Source organism: Condylura cristata, unplaced genomic scaffold (assembly GCF_000260355.1).
Source record: "Condylura cristata isolate star-nosed mole 26May11 unplaced genomic scaffold, ConCri1.0 scaffold00004, whole genome shotgun sequence".
NCBI classification, from domain to species: Eukaryota; Metazoa; Chordata; class Mammalia; order Eulipotyphla; family Talpidae; genus Condylura; species Condylura cristata.
Window position 1 is genome coordinate 67841540 of NW_004567105.1, and position 22557 is coordinate 67864096.

The window sequence follows — 22557 nt, forward strand, 5'->3', positions numbered from 1 at the left end:
CATGAGTTCGATCCCGCCTGCCTTGGAGGTGACCCACATGGCGTGGCAGACCTCTCCTGACCCGCCCGCTGCTCCCCTCAGCAGTGTACTTCGTTGATCTGCTTGTTCTGCTCCCTCTGCTTCCCTCTCTGTCTCTGGTGAATCCTCTCACCCTCCGCATCTCTGGCCTGTACCCCAGTTCTGTATGAATAAATAAATATTAAAAAAAAAAAATAAATAACTAAAATGTGTACTGTAGAATGCTTTCATTTCATATACTTTAAAAGGGAAAAAATGTCTTCCAAATAGATGAAAAGAAGTGGTTTAGATGGAATCTTTAAAACCATGGGAGAACTGAAAGCAAGTTTATGTTACTTCCCACTTAAACTCACTAACTGGGTAAAACTAATTTACAAAAAGAAAGGCATAAATTCAGAGTGAAAAAAGAAACAGGCAAAAGAAAAAAAAAAGGAGGGGGGTGGGGGGAAAAAGGGGGCCTCCCTGGTGGCAAAAGGTTAAAATCTCCGCACTATCAAGCTATCTCCAGCCACCTCTGGCCTTTACAAAAATAAATAAAATCTTTTTTAAAAAAGAAGAAGGAGAAAAGCAGAAAAAGACATGGACTAAACAGTGCAGATATCTGACATTTCAATGACTGCAAAGCAGGTTAGACCTATTAGGAAAAAGTGAATCTCTGCATCAAAAGCTACAAAAAGGTTCACAAGTAACTTGTAAACTTTTTTTTTTAAAGATTTATTTATTTATTCATACAGAACTAGGGTACAGGCCAGAGATGAGAAGGGTGAAAGGATTCACCAGAGACAGAGTGGGGAGCAGAACAGGCAGATCGACGAAGTACACTGCTGAGAGGAGCAGCGGGCGGGTCAGGAGAGGTCTGCCACGCCATGTGGAGCTCCTCTGGGGCAGGCGGGGATCGAACTCATGCGGAAGTGGCTCAAGCTTCTTAGTGCTGTGCTTTAGCCCGCTGTGCCACCAGGGAGGGCCCGTAACTTGTAAACTTTTAACTAGGTTCCATAACTAGGACCACCTTAGAGGAAGTAAGGGGGGGAGACTGCAGAAAGGGCGGAAAACAGGAAAACTGGCTGAAAGTTCAAGTAAGAGAGAATTAAGATTTCCATATCTCTCCTCCTTTTCTTTGGAAACCAGTTTACAACTACTCCAGGGCATCCCACACCCCACCCTCCTCCGCAGAAGTCTGGCAGTTTACTCTCTGGAGGCAAAGAATCACACCAGCCAATGATCAACAAGGAAATTAAAGCAATGCATATCTCAGATTCCAGGAAGTTTTTTTCTAATACTATATTACCACATTTTCCTCTCTGCTGCTGGAATTCACAAGACCATGATTTAAAAGGGGGAGGCCTAAGGGAAAAGTTTTGTTCAGCTTAGTTTAATCAATCACATATTAATTCCCAAAGTGATTAAATAAGCTACAGATGAAACATGTGTTTCATTCTTCTGAGAAACCCAAGCCAGATAAAATCTGCTTAGTAAGATGACTACTTATCAGTTCTCTAACTTTTATAAATGTTGCATGCTTGTAATTTAAAGAATATCTAAAATGAAGGCTGCAAAGGGGAAAATTCCTACTAGGAATTTAAAAGTAACATAATTTATTCAACAAATCATATATATTATAATTATATGCAAGATCTAGAACTGGGTTCCATCAAATGTGTCAAGATATATACAGGATGATTACTGACTTTCAGGAACTTCCAAACCGACGATCAAAGAAGCAATAAAGACCCGAGGGGACATAAATGATATTAAAGCTATATTTTTAAAGAGTTTGAAGAAGAAACTCTTTTCAAAATCTTAAAAAGATTTCTACTGATTTCACACCAGCCAATGATCAACAAGGAAATTAAAGCAATGCATATCTCAAGTTTATGTCCAGAACAGATCTTCTGAAAGCTGCCTAAAAAGTTTTTTCTTCCCCAGTCTAACAATTTCTTGTTCATCTTCAGTCTCCCAACAGTATGTTTTGTAGTTGGAGGGATATCATGCTACCAAGACCTTAATCCTTAGCTAATAACCTGAAAGGCCCTGACCTGACTTCCCCCTACGCCCAACTTCTCTATGGTTTCTTCAGCATCTACGCTTCTAACATGTTACCAACATCTAAAATGACGTAATACCAAAATTACACAAAATTCTTCATGTCAACTAACAGAAATGTGAAGATAAACCATACCAAGAAAAAGAAGATTGTAGGTTATCACTGGATAAGTCATTAATATTTTAAGAATAGTATAAATAATGAGGGAAGGCTATAATAATACACAGTATTAACATCTATAGAGATCAGCTCTCTGATTTTAACACATGAAGGAATTAGCTGGGAAATGAAAAAGTCAGATTCCAGACCTTACAAACTGACACTCAAGAGATATGAAATAGGGCCCAAGAAGTTGCATTTTTTAAAAGCATTTTAATCTAACTACTTTCATGAGGACTCCTTATTGAAATCTAACGTTTCTCAGAGTAAAAGCAAGTAAATTAAGTAATGGACAACAAATAGGATTTTGTAGAAATTTTATAAAAAGGAAAAAGCTAAAATGTATACTCTAATCCCTCAAACCACCTCTTGTCTACCTTTATATTTATAGCCTGTGGCACAGAACATTTAAAAAGCAATGCAAACCTTTGAACTCTCCAAGGAAATCATTATTAAGGATTAACACTGAAAAAGCAGTGAAGCAGCTGCTGGTTTAAGACATGTGTTAACCTGGTCATTACAGGCTAATCAAATTAATCACTCAGTTAACATGTTCACTTCCTCCATTTACTTCTATGAAAAATCTGAGTTCAAAATCAACTCATTTTATTTATCTATTTATTTTTAAAGATTTATTTATGTATACAAGAACTGGGGTGTAGGCCAGCAGTGTGGGGGCAGAGGGGAGGGTGAGAAGATTTACAGAGACAAGAGTAGGGAGTAGAACAGCTAGATCCATAGAAATATACTGCTGAGGGGAGCAGCAGGCAGGTCAGGAGAGGTCTGCTGCGCCATGTGGGTCAGCTCCCTGGCCGGGGATAGAACTCATGCTGCAGTGGCTGTATATAGCTTGAAAGCATTGAGACTTTAATCCCTTTGCCACCAGGATTTAGTTGTTAATATTCCTACCAGTAAGTTTTCACCAATCCTGAGTGTTGTGTTTTCCTGAGGCACAAGAAGCTTTAGAAAGGATCAATATTTGCTTGGTCTGGGTATTCATTTCATTTCAACAACTTCATCCAAAGTGGGTCACTTTCACACTGGATATTTCATGTGGGTTCTGCTTAGGTCAGTGAAGTCCCCACACTTGTTTTGTCTTTTAGAAGACAAAATAGTAGCATCTCTAAACAATGTCAGTTCTAAGAGAGTGAATTTAGATCTCTGCACTTCTATAACTGATCCCCCTAAATCTCACTTCTAAAATAGTTCTCAAAAAGAGAAGCTTTGAGCTTCCTTACTTTGATTTCTAAAAATCTTATACTGTAGCTTAATGCTAATAAATTGCAGAAATAGTTATTTAAGTCAAAAGTGTTTTTAATTTTTTTTTAAAGATTTATTTATTTATTCATACAGAACTGGGGTACAGGCCAGAGGCTCAGGGGCAGTGAGAGGCTTCACCAGAGACAGAGTGGGGAACAGAACAGGCAGATCGATGAAGTACACTGCTGAGGGGAGCAGCGGGCGGGTCAGGAGAGGTCTGCCACACCATGTGGTCACCTCTGGGGCAGGCGGGAATCGAGCTCATGCTGAAGTGGCTTTAGCTTCTCAGTGCTGTGCTTTAACCTGCTGCGCCACCAGGGAGGGCCGTTTTTAATTTTTTTTTTAAAGATTTATTTGTGCATACAGAACTGGGGTACAGGCCAGAGGTTCAGGGGAGGTGAGAGGATTCACCAGAGACAGAGTGGGGAGGAGAAACAGCTAACTGACCAAGTACACTACTGAGGGGAGCAGCAGGCAGGTCAGGAGAGGTCTGCCGCCATGTAGGTCACCTACAGGGCGGGGATCAAACCCATGTTGAAGTGGCCCCAGCTTCTGAGTGTTATGCATTAACCCGCTGCACCACCAGGGAGGGCCCAGTTTTTTTCATTTTTAAAGATGAAATTCTGATATTAATAAATCCCAACACTCAACAGCAGAGGTTTAATTAGCAAAAGATTATTGAGCATTATGAAATGCTCCTATATATACTGACACAAACTTATTGTAAATCTGATGTTCAGTTGGTTGATGGCAATTGTGATGAGTCACAATTCACTTAACAACTTATTAAATGCTACCTTAATACAATGTTGCCAAATCAAAAATATGTTTTTGTTTTAAATATTTTGGCTGAAAAAGTTGATGTAAAAGAAAGTACCCTATACCTATTTCTCTTAACTCTGGTTATTTGTATTTTTTAATTATTTAAAGAGAGCCTCTGTTTATCCATAGTTCTCTCGTCCTAATCTCTCAGATCCCATATCAGTCCTAAGACACGACATTCTTCCCTCTCCACACAGTGTTCACTATAGCTGAACCTCTTCTGCCACCCTTCCCAGCCCCCCAACTCTCCCTATCATTTCATCAGGCTAATTAGTACTTATTCTTCAGGGCCCAGCTGAACATCACCTCCTGAGGGGAGTCTTTGTGAACCCCACTGCCTCCATTCTTCCTCAGTGAGATTAAGTTCTCCTATTCCCATGGCACTCTACATAGTAATTATTTAACTGTAACTTTTCTTTCTTTGATATAGTCTATAAAAGCAAGGAGCCAACTAGTTGATTCACTAGTTGGTAATCAGAGTTTAATGAATGGCATTTTAATTGAGTTATAAATACTGAAATGACATAGTTTCTTCCTATTTTAAATAAATTTTAATGATATGCTTAGGTCTAGATTCTTTTTTCTAAATATTGCTTAAAGTATCTCTTCTGTTTAATGCTTACTTTATAAAATGCAAACTCAAGATTTCAATTTCCAAAAAATGATGAAGTTTTAAAATATTTTAAAAACTTTAGATGTAAGATTAAGTTGACTCATAAAAAAATGTAAGACAATTATAAAGACTTAATGCCTGCAATGTGTCTGAAAATTATTTTCCAGGAAATCTACTAGTTAGTAAGAGGACAAACTTTGCACTGTCCCAGAAAATCTGTGATTACAGGAACAGAAAGTCAACACGTAAGAGACACCTCACCCAGCTTCATCTCCTGCTCCCTTTGTGATAAGGACATATATTCACTGAGAAGAATATGGATTCTTTTTTTAAAAAGTCATTCTGCTTAGGAGTAAGAGTAAGGATGGACTGCTAGACAGGTACAGACAAATGAACTAAGCAGACAATTATTCCTAGCAGAGAATTTTTTAGCAAAACGTTTAAAACTTTGTATTACACATTTTTGTAAATTACAAATAAAGAAAATTATGCTACAGGTGATCAATAATGAAAGATTTAGTATTACCTAATATTCCCATATCTGTCCATACTGAAAGAACCATGACCACCATCTTGAAAGGTGGTTGGGGTTAGCAAGGCTTCCAACCATCATATGAACAGGGCCTTTAACAAAGCAATCCAGTTTCTCCAGTGTGTCACTAATAGGATTGAAACAAAAAGGTGATTCTGGCTACACTGAAAAGCATGAAATAACAAAGTTTCTATGCCCTTACTACATGTCAGCACAGTGGTGGGTGCTTTAATGTCTCATCACTACTCGTCCCCAAGACCTTAAAAGGCAGAAGGTATTCCCATTTAACAGACAAGAAAACAGGTTCAAAGAGTTGAAATAGTGTCCCTAATGCCACACAACTGCTATGCAGGGAAGCAGAGTTTAGAGTTTAGTTTAAAATCTAAACTCTATGCTCTTTGATTTACTGCCTCTGGGAAGTAAGATGTTCATTGTTGCAAACTAAACCAAACAGACTCTGAAAATTGTCCTTTGGGATAAAAAAAGAAATGTTTATTCTATTCTTTTCATGGAAACTACAGTAAAGATTCATTAAAGAGCCCCACATTCTAAAATGGAAACTCATGCTCCCACACAAAATATATATGCAAACAAAAACCAAGCATATGTAAACAAAAACTAATACATAGTGATGAAAAGGTCAGGTGGCTTAATTGCTCAACAGTCTCCCCAATCTTGCCACATCATTCAAATTTATGCTTTGACAAAATGTCTAATTCACTATATTTCACAGGCCTTTGGGTAATCATAACAAAATGTTCACTCTATACATGCCAAGTGTCCAACATTTGCAATCAGCAACGTTTAAACCTTATTCTAAGAACTAAAGTAGAAACAAGTGCATATATATTGCAGAATAATCATCCTAATATTGGGGACCAAGATTTTTCTAAGAGAAAAGAGGGAAAATATAATTTTACAGAGGTTTTGAAAGTGAGTTATATTGGAAACAGTAACATAAATCATGATTTATTTTTAATATGCTATTATTTCTAGGTTCATTCATCTAGAAACAATAATAATGTCATTCCTTATAAGAAATAGCAGAGTTCTTTAGACTGATTGATTTTGGGCTCGGGAAAAACAGTATAAACTTAAGCCTAGGAAGCCTTCAACCAACTAGCAAGGGAGTAAATAAAGATTGATAGATTCACGTAAAAAAGGACAGAAGAGTAACTTTAAAAGGACTCCAACTAACAAAACTGGGCCCTCCCTGGTGGTACAGCGAGTTAGGACGCAACACTGTAAGCTAGCCAACTAACAAACTTTCGACAACCTGAGCATCAAAAGAATAGATGGATTTAAAGTTACTGAAAATTAAAAATCCATGAATCTATATAATGATACCCATGTAATGAAAACCTTACCCAATGAAGCAAAACAAAAAATCCACTCTCCTTTGCTACCAATGGAGGGACTATTAAACCAATTCTTCACTCTGAAAATTGTCCTTGGGGATTAAAAAAAGGAACTGTTTATCCTGCTCTTTCAATGGAAACTACAGTAAAGACTCATTAAAGGGCCCCAGTAAAAACAACATTCTTTTTTCACAGAAGAACGTGAAAAGGATGCAGTAAGAAAAATCACCATTTTGCAACCTCTGACAAATAACTGACTCAAAGAAAGACTGTTAGTGGATGCTAAAATCACTGGATGGAGGACTTATAGGGAACATCACATATTCACAGTGCCTAAGTGTCACAAGTTACTGGCTAGCTTCAAGGGGGAAAAAATGTTAATTTTTCCACGGAAGGGCTTAACTGTCATAGTCTTCAACAATCAAAATTAACATCATTATTAAATGATATAACCAGACAGGAAATACTTCCTGATGTGATGTGATACATAGTACACAGTATGACCTACAAGATATCTGCTCCAAAATTATTTAATTTAAACCCAACCAAGGCTCTACATCTAATTTTCAACTTGTTAGAAACAGAGGAATATGAACCAAATTAAACATCACCAGGAAGAAATAACTAGGTAACTCCAGCATGTGCGACATTCTATGAAACAGTTACCATCAGACCCTTCAACAAGTTTATGTTATGGAAGAGTGGGAAGAATCCAGAATAAGACAGAATTAAGAGGTATGACAGCCATATGCAATGTGCCTGAAACTGTCTCGGCTCATCTGCTAGCATCTTCAGCAGACATGATTTTCTCAGTATCGCCTGAAGCCCACTCATGGGAACCCACATTTCAGTGTACAGCACTCACCTCCACTTAGCAGCTTCATGACTAGCCACAGCTCATCTTTTACCACAAAAGATGTGTAGTAAGATACAATGTTAGGATGATGGCACTGGCTCATTGCTTGAATTTCTTTCTGTAAAGAAGAGAAAACATGGTAATTCATTATATGCAAGCCTAAATTTGGGAATCTCAAGAGCCTATCATCACTCAGCCTGACCTCTTCAAGAATAGCTAAACTGAAAAACCACTTCGTTTCTCTCAGTCATTCTGACCCCTTTTACTACTTCTGTCCTGGCACAGCATCACAGAAGTCTCCACTGGGACACACATTTTTATTCAAGGTGCCCTTGAAGAATCACCTTGGGAAGTCTGGTTTTACAATAGAGTATAATTACTAATAAACAGAAGATAATTTTTGTTTGTGAGTTGCTGGACTTTTTTCTTCTAAAATCATGTTTCAACTCATTTTTGTAAAATGATTTATATTCTCACCCTAAAGAAAAACATACTGAACCAGGGTAAGGTCATAAACTAAATCCTAATTAGAAATTTGGGCCAAAATTTTAAGCTTATTCCATTTTAGTTTATTAATTTAAATTAGGTCCTATGACTGAGCCATAATAAATGTCAAGTGAGACACATCTCGTCTAACCCTGGTCATTTAACCACCCTATTGTTACCACTGACTCAAATACATTTTCTTACCCAGCTGAATTGCCAATTCTTTCTGATCTCAGCTGACATTTGAGTTCCTCAAAGCTTCCTAAACTGAGTAAAGTGTGCCTTCTCTTGGTTTCCAAGCTCCCTGAATATCTCCTTTTATCACTGGCACATAATATATGGCAACTTGGGTGTTTGTCTGTCCCTTCCTACTTAATTGAGAGATAAGTACTTAAAAATGAATTCCTTAATACTGTGGAAATTATCAAACTATAATTACCTGTTGAATGCTCTATAATGCTAACAAGACTGTAAGTTCAATGAGAACTAAGACTGTTTCCTGGTGCTTATCACTGTACCTGGCACACAAGTCTACCTTCAATAAATATTTACTGAATGAATGAAATCTACAGCATTTCATACAGCTTTTTACTTATTTGTATATTTGCTCTATGCCTTTGGTATTTGTTCAGTAAGATCAACTGTGTAGAAGTTGTCCATAATTTCTATGGACATGAGTAATGCTCAATAAATACTAGTCTCTCTTTTCTTGAATATAAATTACTTTATGATAAGGACCTTGCCATATGCATCTTTGCAACCTCCAAAATGATCAGCACAGTCTTCTATACTGAAAGCTAATTACATGTGGAAAAGGACTGGAGGTAAGTATGTGACTACTAACGTGCAGTCTTTGAAGAGAGAAAGACACCTACATGTGTACAACAAAACATACCTGCCAAAATAGTAAAAACAAAACAAAAATGGACAGGAAGAATGTTATACATAATGTAATTATGTATAATTATGTATAATTAATGTAATTATGTGTTTTTATGAAAATGTTTCAGTTATGTTAATTCTTACAAATATATAGGTTTATATGTACAGTGTGTGTGTGAGTGTGAACATGTTCTCTTTTGATTCGAAACCCCTAACCAACAGGGTTTCCATCTCTACCTGTTCACAATTTCTCTAGTCCTGGTAGTCCAGGACAGAAACATCTCCACAAAGCCCCCCATCTTTGTAACTGGGTGCTCCCTTCCTCTTCTTACTTCTATAATAGTTTACACCTCTCAGGAAATTTGTTGCACTCTGCGTAATAGAGCAGGCAAGAGCCTTAATGCTTCAGCGAGATCATGAGTCTCCTGGTAGGCAGAAAGGCTAAATGGAGATGCTCATCCACGCCCAGGGAATTTAGTCCCACCATCTATTAAAGAAGAGAAAAAATGCAAAATACTGCACTGTGTACCTTCTTTGGAGAAAAGCCTCTTAGTAAAAGTCTCAGCAAAAATAAATGTAGTAAGATTTGACAGCTGATTTTCCCATCACACTTAGCACAAGTTGTCAGACAAGAAACATTTTGACAAGAGGAAGGAGCAATATAGTGCTGCCTCATTAGTAACTGTCACACATGACACACACCTGTAATCCAGCTTACATCAGCACCCTCTGGAGAACCCAACCACCCTTTCTGCATTGTAATAGTTTTGAAAATAAATTTTCAAATTACAACATGAAAAGTTGAGTATGTGGAGCTAGTATTTTAACATAAACTGAAGGGCTTCAGGAAATAAAACACTAGGCACTCAGATCTCAGGTCCTAGCACCACAAATACCACAAATCAGGCATTCTTTATATTCCTGATGTTTCTTTACACTTCATTGGGATCTTATATGCTTTCTATCCACCTACCCAAGTGAATTATCTTAAACTTGCTTTACTAACACTCGCTTTCCCTTCCTTATTGCCAATACATGAACACTGTAGTTGTAATGTAAAGCTTATTATAATATGTAGAACAATTATGGAGGTATACCCAATTTTTTTCTTTAGTGTAACAAGAAAGTTATTTTCAAGAATGTCAAATACTTGATGAGAGATGTCCCACTTTTGAATTAAAATTATCATTCTGTTAATATTATATGAAGTAGAAAATAGTAGACCTGAGTCAAAAAGACCTGATTTTTCATACTTGTATATTGACTTCCTTCATCTAAAGTACAGGATTACTACTACCTGTCTCAAAGAGCCGTTTAGGAAGTCCAAATACACTTGAGTGCCTCACACTGTGAAGATGTTTGTTATTACTATCATGTGAACTTAGTCAACTTTCTTAAACTTCGGGTCTTTAGTCATGAATTAATAAATAGACTTCAATTTTCTTTACACTATACTTATGGAGTGTATAAAGTAACTGGAAAATAATACTAACTCATGTTGGAGTTTCCTACTTTCAGCCTTAATAGTACTCTAAGGTATTGTAAATCCAAGCTCATCAAGTAAGATTTCAATCAGTATCACTTTCCACGTGTGTTCTATCACCAGAATCACTTTTCTGTTGATACATTACCAATTCCTAAAGAAATATATTTGTCTCCTCAATATATAATTCTATTATCCCTTTTCCATTTATTCTAATTACTCCCATTTATTCCAAATATATCAGAAATTAAATCCAATCTGGGGCACTAGGGAAAAAGCTTCTGGAAGATGATATTGTCCCAGTCTTAATTCTTATCCTTTTTAACTCTAGCTATAATAAATTACTTAACAAAGTATTAGTTCACATTTGTATGGCAGTCTGTAGCTTTCATGTACTAGGTTTCAAGAAAAACTTCATAAAGTATGAAAAGCTATTTCTATTTAATCAAGGATACTGAGGGTTTTAAAAATGAAATGACTTGAAAACCTCTCATGTCCCTTGCAAGGCACTTACTATACACGTAAAGTGACTCTGGTGTCACAGTACCTGAGAAAAGAATAAGACAATGCCTGTATGACTAGTTGTCAACGCCATTGAGCATCTCTTGCAGCTACTGAACCTAGGACTTCCTTTCCCAGGCCTTCAGGGAAGCCAGCACAGGCTAAGGGTCACTCTAGCGCCCCTCCTGGAGCACTGGTCAGAATGTAGTTTGTTACCATTCTTAGGAGGCCAAAAGTCTTTTAAAGTCCATTTGACCCAGCAATCATAATCCCATAACACTATTTTAAGGAAAGCAAGAAATAAACTACCATTGTTTACAACAATAAAAAGGAACAAATAAGGTAATTACCCATACCCAAGAATAAAGTGTGGCCTACCTATTTAAAATAATTCAACACACATACTGAAACTGTATTAATCTATATTTATAAACAAGAAAAATGTCTGACAAAAAATTGTTCAATGAAAACATATACATCATAAAAATACAAAACTGTTCAATTTGTATTCTGAAAAATTATACAGCAAGTGTTAACCCCAGAGTAAAAGGATTATTTTTTTTCCCCACTTACCTGGACTTTACAAACTTTATAATAACATGACTTATAAAGGAAGAAATCACAAATCTTTTTTTTTTCAAATACATCAAAACTTCCAGTTGTTCCCTACTCTAACATGAACATGTGTATCTCTTTACGTAAGAAATACCAGATGTGCATACCAGGAGCTCATCCATGCTAGTTTGACATTTCTCAAGGTTTATCCGTTTGATTGCCACTTTCTCCTTTTTAGGGGCACAATATGCTGCTTGGACCACGGCAGTTGCTCCACTCCCTAAAAGCACATAAGTAAATAAATAGGTGAATAGATAAAAACATGACATTTTTCGGCCCTCCCTGGTGGCGCAGCGGGTTAAAGCACAGCATTGAGAAGCTAAAGCCACTTCCGCATGAGTTCGATCCCCGCCTGACCCGGAGGTGACCACATGGCATGGCAGACCTCTCCTGACCCACCCGCTGCTCCCCTCAGCAGTGTACTTCGTCGATCTGCCTGTTCTGCTCCCCACTCTGTCTCTGGTGAAGCCTCTCGCCGCCCCTGTGCCTCTGGCCTGTACCCCAGTTCTATATGCACAAATAAATAAATCTTTAAAAAGAAAAAACATGACATTTTTAATTCCCACGCAACTTAACCAACAGAAGAATAAACCCTATTATATTCCTAGACTCAACAACAGATGCAGAAAAACACTCAAAATAAAGTAGGGTATTCATAAAAGCAAAAGCCTTGACCATTCCACAGAATTCCAATAAATGCCAGTGTATAGATTTAAATAGTAAGTGCTAAGGTTCACTCCCCTGCTCCTCTTCTCTAAGCATGACACAAAAATCTGTACACAATGTGATTCTATTTATATAAAATATTTAGAATAGGCAAGTCCATGAAGGCAGAAAGTGCCAAGGATTAGATGTAGAGGGAAATGGGGAGTGCTGTTACTTGGTACGGTGCTACTTTCTGGAGTAATGAACGTGTTCGGAATTAGATAGTGGTGACAGGTGCACAACTCTGTAAATATACAGACTTGTACACTTAAGAGGGCAAATTATATGGCGTAGGAATTATTTCTCAGTAAAGCTGCTTTTAAAAATCTCTTCAAGTATACCACCAAATTTCTATAAATGTGTGGCAACTGAAAACAGGTCTTCCCTGGTGGCCTAGGGGTTAAGTCACAGCACCAAGATCTGAGTTCTATTCTGGCCAGGGAGCTCACCCACATATGGCACAGAATTTGTTCAATTTATATCCATTTGAAAATCCCTGACTAAAGTCACGTATATATAAAACCCTAGTCAATACTGGCGTGGATAAACCCAAATCACTATTGTAACAAATTAAGTAAAATCTCTGTATATAACCAAGAACACATTTACTATTTAACTACATCATCCAATAAGGTATTTAAATTGTTTTGACAATAGTTCAGGCACCCTAACATGCTGCTTGATAAAACTGATCCAGCAGGCTATAGTTCCTTTATTCTTGCACCTGAGTGTCAGACTAAGACAGGTAGAATGTAGAGCTTGCCACTAACTTTCATTCACCCCTCTCCATCTCCCCATCCCTTCCTCACCGAATTCTTTCTGCGTGGAAATCCTAAAGAAAACTTAGCACTCTCTCTAGCCTTCAGTGAGGAGTTGCTGCTATACTAGGGGAAGGGACAGAAAAGAAGGAAGCTAATCATGCAGGTCGCAGATCTGGCTAAGATGTGAGGCATTACCAAGTCACTGAAGACTCAATGTGGCCTTTGAAGGTGCCTCTGAGCTAGATTAACAGACATCTTTTAATATGGAGATGGCCACAGACTGTTTGCAATTTTAATTTCACAAATGTATACTCTCATGGTATTCTCTTAAAGCCATATTAACTCTAAGGCCAGTTCTTTTACCCCTGAATAATCCAATTTCATTCATCTTATACTAGCTTTCAGCATAATGGCATATCTTACATCAACTAAAATCTTACTGGGGTTAAAAACAGAGATACAGGCAGATATGATGTCAGGTTTAGCTGTTATTAATTCCCAGTCATTATCAAACAGTAAATTTCATTAATGATAATATACTAAACCTATGTATTACCAATCATGATTGTTTATATCCTAAAGTATCTTTAACTCAAAGATTCACTCCCATAATAAACAAGTCTCTCTAGACGCAAGATATTAAACTCTGATGATTTAACAAATAGTCAGAAGACAAGCTGATAGTATTTCCTATACCTGATGACAAAAAGAGAATAACAGGCTCCAGTTTTTTTTATGCCAGTTTCATTTTCATTAATCTTCAGATGATCTTCCCAAAACAACTACCCAAGTATTCTTCAGCAAGTGAAAAATATTTTAAGGTTCTAACAGAAAAGATTATAATTATACAATGAAAACTTACTGCTTTCAACACCACTAATTCTGAACAGCCACTGATATTCAGCTTCTCTAAGAAAAAAACTGACTTCACAGAAAATAGCAATTACAAATGTAAAGAAGACCAAGTAAAAAATCATTTTAAATATTCACTATTTTCTGCAGAATTTAAAAACATACACTTAGAAATACAATTATTTAAAGTATTTCAACTCTCCTCTATTAAGCAGATTCATGTAAAATTCTTCAAACGACAAGTCAAGTTACTGAGTGTCAACTATCATTTTCCTGGGAGTAATAGAAATTATCAGTATACATGGCACAGAGAAAAAGTAAATGTTATTTTGTAAAACTTCTACTTTAGTATAAATTCACATGCAAATATGCACAGGTGTATTTCTTAGGAACTGTGCAGACAAAGTGTGAAGGCTACTGCTCTAATGCCCTCCACTACTATGAAGAACTATGTAAGGGGAAATGTAAAACAATTTCCGATAAAACACCACCCTACTGCAGACTTTCACAATGTTCCCAATTCTTCCATTCTTTTTTCCCCTTCCTTAGTTCCTTAACTGCAGTGTTAGCATACATCACACCAGAGTGGATTAATATGAAAAAAATGTAAAGGCATTTCTCTTGAATCCTTTGAATATGAAAAAAATGTAAAGGCATTTCCTTTGAAATCCTTTGGGCAAATTCATCTCTTGAAACAGAAAAGAAGCTGCTCCAAAGGTATAAGGGGATAAAAAAGAAAATCAGTCTCTCTCCACACAGACCAAAAAATTTAAGACAAAATTTAAAAATGAATATTATTCTTATCTGTGAGTGAAAAATAAATCAAGTAAACCTCATCAGTAGAAGTTATTTCCCCTCTAATTTTGCCAGCAATCTGTATAACAGGTACCTACTCTAAAGATTTTGTTTCTAAGTATTTAAGTAAGGTTTCACATTCACTAAAGAGCTGTCCAAGCTACTCGAAAGATAACTAAGGCATTGTCATCTGCACCACAGAAAATACAGGAATCTAGAATTTTGTAAACCCTTTTCTAAATAAGGCCTTTTGTAAGAGTCATGTTGAAAATTAAAGCTCCTAAAATTGATATAACAGCTGTGAGAATAATCATCACCATAAAAATCATGCTATTCTCTCCACAAAGATGAAAATAAGGACATATTGCCATATGCTTTGGGTAATTATTCAAGCAGCCTGATGGTTCAGCAGTGAATCATCACTCTCTCCTGTTCACTCTGGTGATCTCTCATCTCAATGGATGATAACTGCATCCTTCCAGATGCTCCAGTCAAAAATCTTGGAATCTTTTCACATCTAATCCAATGGCAAATATCTAACTTCAAAATGTTATAACCAGCATCTGACTGCTTCTCACACCTCCTCTACTATCTCTCCCCTGGATAACCTCTTCTTCTATCCTTACCAAACTATTCTCTGTACAGCGGCCCAAATGGTCCTTTTAAAATACAAATCAGGACCCTCCCTGGTGGTGTAATGGGTTAGGATACAGCGCTGTAAGCTGGCCACAGCTGCTTCAGTGCAAATTTGATCCCCAGCCAGGAAGGTAACCCACATGGCACGGCAGACCTCTCCGGTCTCGCCCCTCCTCTATCTGCCTGTTTTGCTCCCCACTCTGTCTCTGGTGAATCCTCCAACCACCCCTGCACCTCTGGCCTGTACCCCAGTTCTGTATACATAAATAAATAAACCTTTAAAAATACACACACACACACACATATAAATCAGATCACATTAATCCTCTGCTGAAAATTCTGCAACGACTTGCAATCTCATCCAAAAAAAAGCCAAAGACCCAGGCTCACCAGGCTTCCCAGATCCCATACTCCACTTCCCCAACCCCACCCTGTCCCGGTCTGCCTGTGTCTCACGCTGCTCGAGCCATACTCAAGGCCTTACTGTTCCTCAGTCATAGTGTGTGCTCTGGTTCTTCAAACGTACCTTCTCACTGAGGTTTCCCTGACCTATTTAAAACTCTTCTCTGTCCTTAGTGGTACCTAATCCCTCTTCCTGCTTTATTTTGTCTTTTATCATCCCAAAATTATAAAAGCAGAGATTTTTGTCTCCTGTTCACTGCTGCCTCTCTAGCACCCAGAACAGTATCTGGCACACTAACAGGAATTCAGTAAATATCTGTTGAACAGATTCATCAATCAAGTAGTAGCATATATTTTTCAAGACAGAAAAGTACCCTCTTGGAGCAGAACAAACACAAAAGTAGCCCAGTCTTGATGGGCATCACCTCAGAACTGCTATCATGAGCACTGACTCTCACTCAGCATGTACAGCCTGCCAGGTACTACGCCGAGCACTTTGTTTACTCGCATTTCTTTTTTTATCTAATCTCCACAATAACCCATAATAATAGGTATTATTGATTTTATAAAGCAATGTAAGCAAAGGTAAGACATGTCATAAATTAGTAAGACAGAACAGGACCTAGAAACCAAAACTAAACGATTCAACACATATTCTTAATGGGAAAGCAGCAGTCTCTTTAGGCTAACACTAACATTGATTGACTACTATGTGTCAGGTTAAATTATCTACTTGCAATATCTCACTGAACTTTAATTAAATAAAAAGAAGCCCAAAACTTTTAGCAGCTAGCTCAAAAAATAATTTCCCCTTCTTATTAGAGAATCGTGACCTATTTTTTTGGTTGAAGTAATAATGTGCCCAGCTAAAAAGCTTCATTTCACAGCCTCCCTCACAAATTGCCAAACACACTGCCAATAAAATAGAAATGGAAGTCACTGAGTAAGGCTTCCAGGAAAGAAAGCCCTTTGAAAGGGAGCCAACACAGCTGTCACGTGCTTTAATCCTTTTGCCATATTCTTCCAGCCTATGCGCCTAGAGGTTGAACAACTATCTAACTATCTTGCAACTAACTATGAGAATGACAGTTGCATGCTAAATGTGAGCAAGAAGCTGGGCATCTGGGTCCCTAAGGGCAACTGGACTGCTGTTCCAATCTTCTGCAAAGATGAGGGAGGAAGTATTTTATTAAACCCATTAGTGTTTTTTTTTTTAAGATTTATTTATGTATACAAGAACTGGGGTACAGGCCAGAGGTGTGGGGCTAAGAGGATTCACCAGAGACAGAATGGGGAGCAGAACAGACAGACTGACTGAAATACTCTGCTGAGGGGAGCAGCAGATGAGATAGGAGAGATCTTCTGTGTCATATGGGTAGCTTCCTGGCTGGGATGGAACTCTTGCTGCAGTGGCTGTGGATAGATAGCTTCATAGTGATGTGCTTTAACACTGCGCCACCAGGGAGGCCCCCAAATTAAACACTTTCTACAATTATAGTTAATCTGCATAAAAGTCCCAATGATACTGGTACCTTATGCCTATTTCACAGACAAAAAGCTTGACACTAAAACTAGTAATATAAATTGCCCAAGAACACATAGGTGCTAAGACGTAAAACCAACATTTGAATTGAGATCAGTCTAACACCAAAGCCCATACTCTTACAGTTGCTTCAACAGAGAGCAAATACAGTACAACAACTATTCAGAAATTCAACCGTAACATTAGGAAAGAGTTCAAAAACACTAACTGGATGAGTAATCAATAGTGACAATAACACTAACATCTATATTAACGATACAGTCACAAAGAACTTAATATTGTCCAAGCTTGATTAAGATGATACAATTCTCATTCAAACTATGGTCTAAAAAGACTTTTTCTTCAGATTAAGGTATGAGCAAAAAGACCAAACCCCATATTTCCTTTAGAAAGGGGGAAATATTTTTATGCTACTTCGTGAACATTTTGAGATCTAGCCTTCCAAGAACAGTCGGCATGTTTTCATAGGAATTGATCTATTGTCGCAGTATAGTTGGTATAAAGCATTGTGTTGGTTTGGGTGTGCAACATAGTGGTTCAGCATTTGTGTGAATGGCTAAATGATCACCACGATAAGTCTAGTTAATATCCATTCCCACACATAGTAATAAGCCTTTTTTCTTTGTGATAAAACACATAAATTGTGATGAGGACAGAAAATGATCTTTACTACTATTCATTAGATGAAATGGCGAGTTGCTGGACCATATGTAATCTAATTTTTGCTACCTCTTATTTTTTTCAGAAGCACTTGACAATAGCCATACAAACTTTTTTTTTTTAAAAGACATTTTCCAAAAAGAAGTCTTCTTGAATTTGTAATTTCTTTTCTTTGTAGGATTTTGTCAGAGAGAATAAGCAGATGTGGGAAACAATTAACCTACACATATTACAGTACTATGTAGCATATGTGAAAAAGAATTAGCTATGTGTTTTGAAAAGAAAGAAGACATCATTAATACCATTTCCTTAAAATATAATCCCTTGAAAACAGCACATTCAAATGATCCCCAAACCTTTTCCCCTAGATTCCAATCACTTGTTTCCTGGAAAACCTGATTGTAATGTAAAGAAATCACCAAAGATTCATTTTGAAAAGTACAACTTTTTACAAAATACTGTATTACAAACACTTCAGTAAGGAAGCAAAGTGAAAAGAAGAATACACTGCTTTATTGAGCCATTTGTACCAGCTATGGAACTCAAGGAAAGGCTGCTCTTTGTTGGGAGGATGAGGTGAGGAGTGGGCTGGAAGGATGTTAGGAATTTTCAAACAACTTACCACTCAGAAGGACAACTTTTTATAAATGCAAAACAGGATATCAAAAGAGAACAAATTTAAGAACAGATTAACTACATTCAAGAGGGTTACCTATAAATATCTACTCCTATCATATTTTTTAATTGTACAGATACTTCCCTTAATCGGTCAGACAGTGACCACCACCTTTCATTTTATAATTAAAATTTTAAAAATCAATCAAATGTAGATGAAGGAAGGAAGATCCCTAATTAGAAAACAGGAGAATCAGATATCCTGGCTCTCTCTCACTAATTAGCTTTATGACTTTTTGACAATCATTTTACCTTTCAGTGTCTAACATAATGGAGATCACCCTACCTCATACTATACACTGAAAACTAAAAACAAACCAAAAGCTTAAATGTAAGAGCTAGAATTGTAACTTATGAGAAAACAAAGGGGAAAAAAATCTTTTATGATGCTGAGTTAGTATCAATTTTCTAGATTCAACACCATAAGCACTACCAGTAAAAGAAAAACTGTTATTTATCAAAACTTAAAACATCTGTACTTTGAAATATGCCATCAAGAAAATGAAAAGACAAGTTGCAGACTTGGTAAAAATCTATGAAATCATGAATCAGAGGGAGGAGTCATATCCAGATAAATATATACACAAGAATACCAGGAACTCAGTAAGAAAGCAACCCAGTGGGCAACTGAAATGGACAAAATATTTGAATAAACATTTCGCCAAAGAAAATATATAAGGGGCTAATCAAGCATCATTAGTCATCAGGGAAATGCAAAACAAAACCATAATGATACCAAGCCACACCCCATAGGATAGCTACAACAGAAAAGAAAGACAAATGTTGTCAAGGATGCAGAGAAACAGGAACTCTCATGCATGGCTAGTGGAAATGTAAAATGCTATAGTCACTTTGAAAATGTGACCCAGAATTTTCAGTCCTGAGTTTAGATACAAGAAAAATAAACCATGTTCACACTTAGATGTGAAATGAATGCACAAAGCAGCATTACTCCAAACAGCCAAATAGTAGAAAACAACCAGCGTCCAGTTGGTATCCAACTGAAAGGAATAACACACTGATACTGGCTAGAACATGGATGAAACTCCAAGTCCATTATACTAAGTAAAAGAAACCGAACAGAAAGGACCACTTACTACACAATTATATGAAATGTCCCGAGAAGGCAACTCTATAAAGAAACAAGTAGATCTGTGGTTGCCTGTGGCAGGGAATGGGAACAGGGAATGGTTGCAAATGGACATGAAGCATCTTTTGGGAATGATGGAAATGTTCTAAAATTGGGCTGTGGTGATGATTCAACAACTCTGCAAATTTACAAAAAAAAAAGTGGAATTGTACACTTAAAACAGGTGGATTTTATGGTATGTAAATTATATTTCAATAACATTATTTTAAAAAATGCTAAAGCAGGAGAAGCCAAACCCAGAAGACTGCATGTTATATTATCCCATTAATATGAAATGTCCAGAAAGGACAAATCTATAAAGACAGATTTGTGGTGGCCTAGGGAAGGTTGGGAACGGGAATTAACTATAAACAGACACAAAGGATCTCATGGGGGTGATGGAAATATTCTAAATCTGGGTTGTGCTGATTGGGGCACACCATAGTGAATTTTCCAAAAGTCACTGAATGTTATACTTTAAATGGGTGAATTTCATTAAGCTATACCTCAATAAAGCTGTCTTTTAAAATGTGACCAAATCCAAACCTATATTGAACCACTCTGAGACTCCCTTTACTCAGAGATACCCTAATGGTCTGATGACACCAAATGAAATTAAATCTGTTTAAATCTCTAGCCCTTGCAATTCTAAGTCTATACCATTTTAATAGCAAAGATATAACGACAACCATCTCCTTTACCCTAGAAAGATGTACACTTCACAAGAATGGAAAACAAAATTACTCTTCTAAATTGATCATAGGGACCCCTAATATCATTCTTTACTTTTTGGACATCATTTTGCAATCTGCTACTTCAGCACTTTCAACATGAAACTGACTGAAGGACCCAGAAGCAATCAATCAAAACAGAGACCTAACTAGGCGCCTTCAGAACCAAGCAGGACATGTCAGATTCCCATCATGTACCAAGGACACAGGCCTGAGAAGTGGCTTAAGGAAAAAGATGTGCTGTCTTTCAGATAAAACTTAAGTCAGACTTATCTTAAAAGAAGATCAAGTCATTGAAACAGCTTCTCTAAACCACAGGCACAGTGCAATAAATACCTCAAAGTAGCTATGGCCTTTCAACCAGTCTTTGCTATAAATTAATTTTAGGACAAGATGCTGATCTAGCAAAGTAGACAATCTCTTTTTTCCAATACACAGGGATCTGCTCATGTCAGCTGGATTGAACTTTCCTTTGGCTACCCAACCCCCTTTAGATTTCTAAGGTCACTGTTGTAATTACCCACAAATACTCCCTTCAGTCCTAATCCCACCCTTTCCCAAAGACTGTGCCTCTCTGAGAATTACTACCCACATTTGTGCAAGTTTTGGTCTCCTAACTCTCTTCACAATCACTACACACACGGCAGCCAGATCCATCATCTCATGTCTTGCCCCACTGGAAGCCCTCCCACAACACGAAAAATATTCCAAAATCCTTACCAAGAAAAGGTTCCTAAGATATGGCCCCACCCTTACTTCTCAGTCCTAGTCACTCTCCTTCGGTCCTAAAACACGTCAGGTTCTTACCTTCCTCGGGGCCTTTACATTCCTCACCCCTGAGTAGGAAAAATCTTCCCTATGCCCTTAAGACTCCTCGCCCTTCGGTGCTCAACTGGATTTCAATGCCTCAAGAAAACACTTTTTCATGTAATCACCGTAATTAGATGACCGGGTATTTCTCCATCAAAACATCTTGTTTATTTCCTTCCTAGTACTGGACAAAACCTGTAATTCTGTTTTTGTCTCCTTATTTCATGTCCACCCCCTTCACCAAAAGTCAGATTCAGGCAATCGGAAGTTGTGTCTTCATTGCTCCGGAGCGTTACCTACCGCTTCAACCGGAGCGAGCCTCAATTCCACCCCTGCAGTGTCTGGCACTTCGTGAGCACTCGGGTTCTCGCTCGGAAGCGGGGAATGAAGGAACGAAAGGGCGGCTATATGCCCCTAACTTCAGTATCTCATGTCTCGCACAGCCCCATAAAGGCCTGCCCCACGCCTGCACCTGCCTTTCTCTCCCGAAGCATCTGTCGCTCAGGTTCTATCATCTGTCATTGCACAAGTCTCTCGTGAGCTCCTTTAACCCCAGCCTACCCCACCTTACAGGCGCGCCCCTCAAAATCCCCTCCCCGCCTCACTCGCGATGCACAAACCAGAGCCTCGCCCACGCGCCCCACAAATCCCCGGCCCACTAGCGCCCACGAATGCCTGTGTGTCCTGCGCTCCCCAGCTTCCGCGGCTCCCCACGTTCCCGCGTGTGACCGTCCGCCCAGGGCAGCGCCTCCCCCCTCCGCGGCACCGGCTCTCACCGATCACCTCCTGCAGCTCGTAATCGTCTCTGTTGATGGACCAGGGCAGGGCGCTCGAGTCTTCGGACATGACGGCGGCACGACTCTCGATCCTCCCTCAAACTCGCTGACCTCTCCCGTCTCCTCGCCGCACCCTTCCCCACCCCCACCAGCCGCCGCCGACGCCGCCGCGCCCCCACCAACCCCTTCGAACAGCCAAGGGTCGGAAGGCGTGTGGGCACGGGGTCACCGCACGACAGAGCGGCAGGAGATCGCAGCTACGGTGAATCTCGTCTTCTGCGCCTCCGCGTCCGGCACGCTCCGGCCCGGCCCAGGTCCTGGCCTCGGCCTCCGCTGCAGCAGCTACAGAAGATTCGCCCGGACCCAGCCCCTCTGTCCCGCCCTCCACCCCAGCCCCACGCACGGGCCAAACTTTCCCTTCTCCCTCCACCTGCCGACACGCAGCGCGCTGAC

The 22557-nt window shown here is 38.5% G+C and overlaps 1 protein-coding gene across 1 annotated transcript in view; it reads right to left on the reverse strand.

Annotated features, from left to right (window-relative positions):
* Positions 1–22268, reverse strand: part of OXSR1 (oxidative stress responsive 1) — a 63083-nt gene extending 40815 nt beyond the window's left edge. Inside the window, exons 1-3 of the mRNA XM_004676309.2 lie at positions 22105–22268; positions 11737–11849; positions 7672–7780 (exon numbers count right to left, since the gene is read on the reverse strand). Coding sequence (XP_004676366.1) covers positions 7672–7780; positions 11737–11849; positions 22105–22174 — 292 coding nt within the window. The 5' untranslated portion in view covers positions 22175–22268. The remainder of the gene's footprint in view (positions 1–7671; positions 7781–11736; positions 11850–22104) is intronic.
* Positions 22269–22557: the final 289 nt, after the last annotated feature.